The following is a 10456-nucleotide window of genomic DNA, read 5'->3' on the forward strand; positions in this document are numbered from 1 at the left end:
AACAGCCATTTCAGTGCTGAGTTGAAGCAGCTGCCCAGGTGACTTCTGTGAAAGAGCTTTAATAACCAAAGCAGCCCTGAGCAGTGGCACCAACCTGAATCAAAGAACCAGAGGACCAGCTTAGTGCTGCCATAGCAGGTTTTCTTACCAGCCACTCTGTGTTATTAATGCTGCTAATGTGATTTAGTCTCAGCCAGTCCAACCTATTAGAGCTGTGTCTAAAGTACTAGGCAGCATCAGTTTCAGTGATAAACATCCCTCCTCCCCCTTACTATTTGCTAAAATAAGCCAAAATAAAGCTATCAATCCAGACATCTCTCTGCTTCAATGAGCCCTTCTAGCTGGCACTACCACACCTGCAGGTCTCCTGGTGTGAGCCTTGAAAGGGTGCAATGAGATGTTCTGAATTCTCTCATTTTTCACCCACCTGGTTCTTTTTCAGCAGTCTGTGAGCTCAGCATTTGATTCTTTGACCAGAAATTGCTCACCCTGCATCACAAAACAGTGTGGTACCTGACTGTGGTTGTCTTTGTCCTGCACACAGATGGCCCCACTGACCATATCCCCATACGAGGAAGTCAGATGCACTTACTGCCAGAACTGCTTTCTGGGAATTAAATCCTGGCTCTTCAACAGATTTTTGAGAGCAGGATCTCACCCACAAACCAGCAGTTCTACCACCTCTGCTAGAGAAGCAAAAGAATTTGAGTACAGGCTGTACGAGAGCAGATGATCCATGCAGGGGCATTGATGCTAGTGAGGTCTCCATAAATCCTGGTCCTCTCAGCAAAGTCAGGATTTGACATTCAATTTGGCTGAGCACTTGCAAGGTCTGAAGCATCCTGCAGCCCACAGCATCACATCACATCTTCAGGGCTGTGCCAGCATCCCAGATTCTGCAGTGCTGTGATCTCCTGCCTTGTCCTGAGGAGAGATGCAGCGCCTCCTAAGCTTGCTGAAACTCAGAACAGTTTGGTAACGGAGAAGTGCAAATTGAACAACCCCAAAGTGGGCCTGACTGCTTTCCAGAGCACTTCCTCCATGCGACTGCCTTCCCATATGCCCTCCTCCATTAGCAGCTTCACAAGCGAGATTAAAACCAGGCGCGTTAAAAATTTCTTGCTGAAGCAGGGCTTCTTGGCACTGAGGACACCAGAAATCCTGCAGAAATTGGAGCTGTCAGCTCCTAGAAAGTTACTAAAATAGTCAAAGAGCTCAGTTGCCCAAAGGGACTGGTTGCAAAAGCAGCCACCACTGCTTACTTCTTAAAATCATCAAGTTAGAAGCCTGAATCATTCTGGATACTTCACTACCCCACTTTCTTTTTGCGAGGCTACTTTACTGCTGCTTTCAGTTTGTCATAATTCATATTATGAACAGAATATTCATAACAGACCTGAATAGAAGAGCACCTGCAGCACAGGGTGGTGTAAGGCACTGCTCATTATCAGCCAGCAGGATGCAGCACACGGACCACAGTGCTCCTCCACATCGGTGGAACCTGCCTTACTCTGTGTGGAAGCTGGGAAAGATTGTTCATTCAGATACAATCCCACCAGAGCTGGAACAGCACAGACTGGATTCAGCCCTACAATTGCAGAGCTAACTGGCTTTTGCTGGGCTATGTGATGAATGCCACACTTGTCCGCAACCAAGCCCAGCAGGAATCAGCAAATACAAAATTGATGTACCTGCTGATGCAAGTCCCAAGATCTCTTGGAACACAGGGAATAAACAATCCAGTGGTGAAACAATGTGTGCAATGCTAGGGAGAGAACATGAGCATCAGTCCCTATGAGAAGTCAAAAAACCTCTCCCTGTGTCACTGTCAGTCCCAAGAAATAAAAAAGATGCACCAAGGTTTCTCAAGCCCTCTGCACACACACATTAACTTCTAGGTGACTTTCTATGAAGATCTTATTTCTAGCAGTGATCACTTTTGCATTTCAAGCCATATGGCACCAGAAGGAAAGCATTTTGTCTTGAAATCTGCTAGCGAGAAAACTGCTGCATCCTGACGGAAATGCAGCATTACCAGCTATTCAGAGAAGCAGTCATTAAAAGAAAAAAAGAACTGGAAACTGGATGTCTGATTAATCTTTTCCCATTGAAACACCCAGGAAAGGGAAAGTAACCCTTGCAGGTACCTTCCTCAAGTGTTTTGTTTGCTTAATCTGAATCAGTTTGAGCAGGTAGAACAAACCAGGAAGAATTTGGGAGAGGATTCAAGAACTGCAAGGTCAGCTGGCTGCACCCACAGCCTGTCCATAACTGCACTGACTGCACAGCCCCTCTGCTACACCTGCTACCCCTCCTCCAAGGGGAACAACCCTTCCTTACCACAGAGGCACAGGCTCACTCTGCTTATGTACAAGACTTGGGACCACGGCCCACCTTCCAGTACAACCATAGGAGGCTCTCTTTGCACAGGCTTTTGTGCCTTTTTTTTTTAAAAAAAAAAAAAAAAAGTCAAAAGAACTCTAAGAGCCTTGAAATTGCTTATTAAACTCTTTCTTCCTTGTTCTGCGGCTCATTGCTATTGTTTGGAGATACACCTAGAGCTCAAAGTCTTCCAGGAAGACATAAAGAGGGTTGGCTTGCAGCAGTGCTCTCTTTCTGTAAATAACTGCAGTGACCAAGGTTAAACTCTGTGGCTGAACTGATTCTAACCGAACAAAGAAAGGGGGTTGTGTGTGTGCAAGGCTTTCCTAAGTGCCAGCACACACAGCACTGCAGACCAGGAACCCTCTGGGGACTCCCCAGGACAGGATCCCACACAGCAGAGCACCTACAGTTATTTTATAAGAGGTTTGGCTGGAAAAAAAAACCTCTAGGAAAGACTATCACAGCCCCCTTACTTACTGTTTTCTATTATTATTTAACAGCTTACACAGATCTTCATTCCAACACAGTCAGCACTTCCTCCTGCTTTAGGCTATGCCTTCCACACCTGTACCATCACATCTCAACAGGCATTTTCAACATTAATCCATGCTGAACATCATTTTGCAACCGTTTGCATTTCTCCAAGTCCCAAGGACTGTCAGCAGGTGGTGCTTCATGGCAGCCTTTGAAAGGCAGCACCAGTGCAAACAGGCACACTCACCAGCTTCTCACATGAAGATTAAAGCACTTGTGCGGAACTCACCTCGTTCCTGGAGCCACACACAGCAGAGCAGCTCATCAACTCTGAACAACTACATAAAGAAATCAGCATCCCTGACAAAACTGCCCCTCTTGTATCACACACACTGAGCCTCAGCTCAGCACTTCCAGAATAAACTTACCCAACCCGGTGTCAGCTTCTGGAGAGCTTTCCTGTACTGAGGAGGAAGATTAGCTACAAACTTATGACTTCTGTTTGGCTTAATGTACTGCTGTCATTGTAAAGAAGCACAAAACTTGATCCCACAAGCAAAGCTAAAATAAACAAGTTTTAGAGAAAGGTTTTAATTAATGGTCTGTGTGCTGGCAGGAATGAATTGAATTCCAAGAACGTCCCCCTCATGGCTCTGGTGCTGCAATGACTTGTCACCAGAGCAAGTCAGGATTGTTTGACCCCGGGCTCAGCACTGATTAATGATTTTTCCACCACTTCTCAGTTACATTAGATCTCAACTGAAAAAATTGATAGCCCTCACCAACTTTGAACTCACCTCACAATTCCACAGAACATATTATCTTCTCCAGCTAATGCCTCACAGCCAGGAAATAGATGCTCCTGTCAATTTCCCAAGTTTTCATCTATCCACTCACAGCCCTTGGTCTTGTCCTGGCAAGAAAGGAACTGCGCTGTGAAGCTGAGTCACCGCGCTGGGAGGCAGGATGAGATGCACTATGGATCCAGGTGATGTTATCTTCTACAGGCTGGTGAGAGGTGCAGAGTTCCCATCCCTGCTGGGATGGCAATTCCACTTCTGCAGTTGCTGTGTGAAGGATGAAACGCACTGTGCCCATTTGGCAGATGAGCAGCACAGTCAGCCCGTAGCACACAGGGTCCTGCTGGCCACATCATCAAGGTGCCACGGTAGAACTGCAGGCAGACAAGTAGCACACAGCACTGTTTCCTTTGGCACAGTGTGCAGTTCTTAGAAATTACTTCTGCTCCCACAGTCCCTCCTGCACCAGGTCCAGAGTCAGGGCCTCTGCCATTCTAAGAATCCCAGCGGCTCCTCCCTCAGCTGCACTTTAAGTGCACTGTCTGTCACTCCAGCTCTGCTGGCTACATTCATTCACTGGAGACTTCTGGACCATCACCCCTTCTACTCTACAGTTACAGTATCAACTGTCTCAAGAAAAACACAAAGCAACTGTTCGCTCAGATTCCCATGCAGAGTAGCCTAAGAAAGAAGTAACAACCTCCGATTATTCCCCACTACTGGTGCTTTTCTGAATCCCTCCTAGGTGTGTCACTTCACAATAATCACGGAGCAGGGAAGCATGAAATTTGATTTCTTTCATCTGAAGATGTTGGCAATTACTTTAATTTTTTATTCAGCATCACTAAAAGAAGGCTTTTGTTCATCGGCTTAATATGAAGTCTTTTAACGTCTGTTTCAGCAATAGAATCTCTGCTTTCTTTTTTATAATCTCATCAAAAGACAGAATTTAAGCAGTGGAATGAAGCAGACTAAAAAGACACAGCAGAAAGCAAACAGAATGCCCTTTTCAAACAGAAATCTGCTCTGAACTATCTGCGTTCTGCTCAGATCAGACCAGGACCACAATTTAAATCTCATTTCCCCCCACTAACGTGAAGAGCAGAGAGTGTTATTTTACTCTTTCCTGGATCTCTCTGAAAACAGAAACAGGAATGGCTGGATGTACCAAACAGAGGACACTAAATAAAGAAGGAAGTGTAGGAGAACCAGCTAAGTGTGTGCATCCCAAACAACAGGCTTTCAAAAGAAAAGTCCAGACATGTTTATATAAATAATTCACATTTACTTCAAAGACAAATAAATACCATTGCCATCTTCCCTCTGATTTCACCATAAGGATGTGAAAAATAACATGGCAGCACTAAGTGGAGAAATGAAGACAACTGTAACGAACGACTACTGGTTAAATGATGAAATAAAGGTCAAACGTTGGCATGGTAAATAAAAACCTACTGGTGATGCTGGAAATGCATCCTGGTAAGAAGGAGATCACCCAAAAAAAAGGAAATTAAATAGATATTTGCAAGTACCACAACAGCTTTATTTCCACCCGAAAGGTGCCTGCTGCAGGCAGATTAGTAATGCCCACATAGCAATAACCTATAGTTGAGGTGGAGGGTTGTTGTGCTGTTGTTTTTTTAAAGCAAGAGTTTACTGCCCCTGCAGAAACAGAGAACACTCCAGGCAACCGCTGTTTGCTGCCAGGTGAAGTGCTACAGTGACCTTTAGGAGCAGGCTGGAGGAGGAAAGTAAACAAAGGCAGTACTTTGGCTCACCTTAACAATCTGATTTTAAAAAAGAATATTTGGGAAGAAAAGCATCCTCCCCAAAGCACTTCCTATTGCAATACAGGCCCAATACGTACTACACAGGAGTTACTCCTCCCATACGTGAGGTAAAGCAGTGAGAGGTAAAGCTCTTTCTTCGTCACTCTTTCCCAGCTTCTGCTTCCGACTTCTCATCCAGCAGATCTTTAAATCCCAGCTTTTCCAGCGGTTCGTTAGCCATGAGCTGCCTACGTTGGAAACAACAGGAACAACAATTTTGCAGAACACACCGCGTAACAGACAGAACAGCAGCGTTTCCTGCCTCACTTCCTCCTATTTGCTGTAGAGAAACCCGAGGCACGCAGAGCGGCTGGCAAAGCCTCAGAAACGTCAGTGGGGTCAGCAGCATCGAGACAGCCTTCCTCCCCACAGTCTTCCTCCCGCCCTCCTCATACAGCCCCTCGGGCCGCGCGCTGCTGCACACGGAAGGCACAACCGCGTCAGAGCACGCGCTGCGCGTGCCCGCAGCCCCACGCACCCCCGGCCGCCACCTGCCTGTCCATGCGGCACTGCAGGTAGGCCATGGCGCGCTCCCGGCACGCGCCGCTCTCGAAGCCGCTGTCGCGGAGGCACTGCATGAAGCGCTCCTTGAAGGCGCTGCACTCTCCTGCAACACACGGCGGGGGTCGCGCTACCGCCGGGCTCGGGCTGGGGCCCGCGCGGCGCCGAGGGGGAGCGGGGCCCGGCGGCGAGCCGCGTTACCGCACCGAAGTGATCCAGCGGGAAGGCGCCCTTGTCCGGCGGCCGCGGTTTGAAGCTCTTGGCGCTGAAGTTCATAGCGGTAGACATGGCTGCAGCGCTGGGCCCCGCCGCTCTCGCGAGAGTGCCGTGCGCGTAGAGCGGGACACGTGATCGTCGCCTCATTGAGGAGGTGGGGCCGCGTCGCTATGGAAACGGCTTCAGCGTCGCTATGGTAACCCGGGACGCATCCGCGCGGGGTGCAGAGCGTCGCCACGGCAACATGGCGGGGGCGAGCGTGACGTCACTGCCGCAGGCCGCACGCACACTCCGCCATGGACACCCCGCCATGAACACCCCGCCACGGACACCCCGCCATGGTGGCCCCGCCCAGGCGGGAAGGTCGGGCCGAAGCCCCCTCAGGGAAATAAAGCACGTTGTTCTCAAAATCGCGTTGTTATTTCCTAATTCGGCTACGTGAGGGCCAGGGGTGCTGGTCACCGCAAGCTGCCTTACATCAGCAGTGGGAAAGATGGTTTCTGCTCTTAAAATGCATTCGTTTGTTTGTAAACAGAGGGGAAAAGAGCAAAACTACGAGATCGGTGCCAGATGTGTTTGCAGGGAAAGCAGCTCTGTGCTGCTGTTCTGAGCCAGGCCTGGCTGAGGGCGCCTGGTGGCACCCAGCATCTGTCTGCAAATACAGAGTGTTTGTTAGTAAAGGACCAGGGATGCTCACCCAACACCAGGGGGGCTCTCACGAGGCCAAGGAAAACACTGTGTTGCCCATGTGTGCACAGCACAGCAGGCCCCGCACAGAACCTCACGTCTCATCCCGACAGGAGGATGAGGGATGGTGTTGGTTTATTGCACCCCAGTGTTGCCCATGGGTTGTGCTGCTGCTGCCTTCTTTTTTTCCTTTGCCCGCTGCTGCAATCGGGTTAAGGCGGTCTTTCACCAGTTTTAAGTTGATTTTCTTTTAATTAAATGATTGAGATAAGTAGAAATGATGTGAAGTGGGAGGAAAAAAAAAGAAAACAGTTGCAATTGCTGGGACGGCCATTACGGAAATATTACCTGCAGCACCACTTAAAGGGCTTTCTTGTTTGTGCTTTGATTGCTTTCTTATTACAGTATTTGAGATTGTAAGTGGAAAATTACACCATGTTCTATTACATAAGCGACTGGTTTACGCAGCCTGAAAGATGAGGTTTTATTTATTATCGTGTTTTCAGGGCTACGGACAATAGATGTTTTTTTTTTTTATGGGGTAAGTAGCACTTTTCCACTTGACTTCATTATGACAGTTAACAGCAAAAAGGAGACTCCGTTTTCATCATCTCACACAACTAACTCGGGGAGCTGAGCAGCAGAGGAGCAGCTCAGGCTGAGGCTCCTGATTTCAGCTGTGCTCCTCTGCTCCCACGCAATGGTTCACCCCAATTCCCTGTGTGGTGAAAGGAAAAATCAAAGGAAAAGATGTGCAGAGATTGGGATTATTCCCAAACACAGACAATCCTGTGCAAAGGATCCATCACCTGGCTGTATTGTATTCAAATGCTTTAATTGCCTGTCAATTAACTCAGTGTCTTCCTGTGGAATCTTAGTTTTTGTAGTTACCTGAATTCAGGCCAGGTACACAGCAGGTGTGTGGTTATGCTTACTTAATGCTGTACTGCAAATGCCAGTCGTATCTTCTAGAGTTTCCTTTAAAGGTAAGGTTTGTCTTAGAATCTCATACAAGTGCTTTAGCAGTTTAGTATGTGCTTTTCCCAAGGAGATCAAATAAAACCTCCATTAGATAATACTTGTTAAGAGAAAAAAAATCTAATTTGCAGATTAAGCCAACGAAAAGAATTCAGTAAAAACAGAGCCGCAAAGCAGTGTCACCTAACAAAGAATCAAATGCTTTTCACATGTAATCTTTAAAAGAAGTGGGAGACTTTCATGGTGTAGGGGGATCTGGGAAAAAGCTGCCACTTGTACAGGGGAGATCGGGTTATTTGTAGAGATCCAGGGAGTTGCAGTGATTCTACCCTGGAGCCCTTTCCACGGGTTAGGAGGCTCAGAAAGGGTGATTCCCTGAAGTGGGGAAAATCTTGAACTTTCAAGTTTAACTTGATTTAACAGCTTGAATCAGAGCTGTTAGTCATTAATTATGTACTAAAGCAAAAGTTTGCTCTTTTACAACGTTGTCAAATCACAGGGAAAACCTTCAGCACTGTCGGTGCTTATCTGTCAGCTGCACAGATGCACCTGCAGACGGGTTTTACTCACCCCACACTGCTCTGGGAAGCACCACCAAGACGGACCATGTCAGAGCAGGAACCAGAACCTCTTTTCTTTGATGGGAGCATTGCAAAGACTGTGACTCTTTTCTCTCCCTCCCCTTGCTGCATCTTCTGAGAGCCTCCAGCTCCAAGCTAGCACGTAGTTAATTGGAAAATAATTTATCGACAAGCTGCGAAAGCCTTTGAGTAAAGCAGGAGGCGATTTTGCAGCTCAGCTTGGTATAGCTGTAAGAAATGAATCAGTTGAACAAGACCAAGCACATTCAGGTGCTGGAATTTGTGCCCTTGAGACTGCTGTTCCCAGCTCCGGCACAGAACACACCTCAGAGAAACATCCTTCCAGCAGCTCGCTGCTCGCCTCACCCTCACACCGTCAGCTCTCCGCCAGCTCTTACATAAAGGCTCTTGCTACATCACTGCCACGGGCTGTTGTAAACCATTTTTCTCCCCTTTAATTCAAGTTCCTAGACAAGTAAAAATGTAGATTATTGCCAGTAGTCTGGGGAACGGGGATTTCTGTTGTGGATGATTAATGAAACGTTATTGTTTTGCACTTGGGGGGAAATCATAGTTTCATGCCAGTAAGGTCAGGGCCTTAATATGCTATGCACTCTGCAAAGGTGTACAGAATGATAGATCATTTTCTGTAATGACTGAGTCAAAGCCTCACCAGGGTAGAAGGGAACACAGCAGAAATAGAAGTGTGGTGGTGAAAGCCAAAGCAAACTTATTATGTTGCTGGTTTCAATTCTGGTGTATCTAAACCCACATCTCTGTCTGCTCCAAGACAGGAGCCCCAAAACTGAGATGCTGGAACACTGGCTCTAGATGCCTCCCCACTAATCCCCTACCCACTATGTCCCAAACTGCTCCTGGATTAATACTACTACTGCTGTGCTGTGTTGAGAAGATTGAAGCTGCAGACCTGGGACAAAAAGAGCCTTGGTGCTAAGTGAGGTGCTGGAATTCTCCAGTCCTGTTTAGAAAATAAATTTGTCACAACCTGGACTCCTCAGCATTAACTTCTTAGGTCAGGCTGCCTCGGCTTGTTGACTGTGGACACAAGGGCTCCGACTGCAGGTACTTTTGTAGGGGTGCTTATTGTAAAGCACATCACCAGCACCAAGTTTGTGACAGAGTGAAGCTCCTGGAGGAACATCAGTTTGAGGGTAGTGCTTTTAAAAGGAGCAACGTTTCAGAGAACAGTTTGTTACTAAAAGAGACAAGGACATAAAGTGTGGGGGACAGCGTCACCTTAGGCTCTGCACAGAGACAGTGCGTTAAGCCCAAGCAGAGGTTGGTTTTAAATGCTTTCCTCCAGTGGCCAGACCCATCACATATAATTCATCACAATCCTTCAGTCTTTGGAAATTTGTAATAAAATGATTTTTAAAAGTGTATTTTCAGGGGTTTTCCTTTCCAAAGTAGGTGTGTAACCGACTGATTTGACAGGCAAATGAATAGAAATCCAGTACAAGTTATCTGTACCAAAATGCCCGTAGCAAACACTGAGCGGTATCCTGCAGTGATCCCACAGAAATACTGTTTTGCAGGATGGGGAGAAGCAGGTGGAATCCAATAAAACACTGCAATAATTATTGAAAAAAAAAAAAGAAAGGAGGTCAAAGTCTGAGGCTTTTGATTTCTTTTTGCGTTGGCATTTGTCAAGGTGAGCAAAATCCCTTGGCAAGGAGCTACCTGAGTTTTAACACATCTCAGTCCATAAAAATGTTAATGTTTAAAAGGGTTTATATATCCCTGATAACAATGCATGGCTGATAGGCATCTCATGTGGTTGTAAATGTGTTGCAGAGACTTGCAAGGCATACAAGCCCTTGGTGTTCAGTCTTGTGGTTTATTATGTTATCTGAACTCACTGACTGAGTTATGGCTTTATAATAGCTCTTTCTCTGCATTATCCAACTGTTACCATAGCATTATTACCCCATGTCTCATTAGAAGATTGTATCCAGATTGATTCCAGATGAACACACACAAGTCA

At 46.7% G+C, this 10456-nt stretch overlaps 1 protein-coding gene across 2 annotated transcripts; it reads right to left on the minus strand.

The window, feature by feature from the left end:
• Positions 1-5180: 5180 nt before the first annotated feature.
• Positions 5181-6320, minus strand: LOC122176187 (cytochrome c oxidase assembly protein COX19). 2 transcript variants are annotated; one of them, XR_006177644.1, is made up of 4 exons: positions 6196-6320; positions 5980-6095; positions 5527-5672; positions 5181-5397 (listed from the first exon to the last, which is right to left on the minus strand). XR_006177644.1 is itself a non-coding variant. In XM_042864511.1 (3 exons), the coding sequence occupies exons 1-3, from the start codon at positions 6275-6277 to the stop codon at positions 5589-5591; spliced, it is 282 nt and encodes a 93-aa protein (XP_042720445.1). In that variant the 5' UTR covers positions 6278-6319; the 3' UTR covers positions 5181-5588. The 2 variants fall into 2 exon arrangements, 1 of the variants encoding a protein (XP_042720445.1); XM_042864511.1 differs by having other exon boundaries at positions 5181-5672; positions 6196-6319.
• Positions 6321-10456: the final 4136 nt, after the last annotated feature.

This window comes from Lagopus leucura, unplaced genomic scaffold (assembly GCF_019238085.1).
Source record: "Lagopus leucura isolate 7727_CA_CO unplaced genomic scaffold, USGS_WTPT01 Super-Scaffold_760, whole genome shotgun sequence".
Lineage (NCBI taxonomy): Eukaryota > Metazoa > Chordata > Aves > Galliformes > Phasianidae > Lagopus > Lagopus leucura.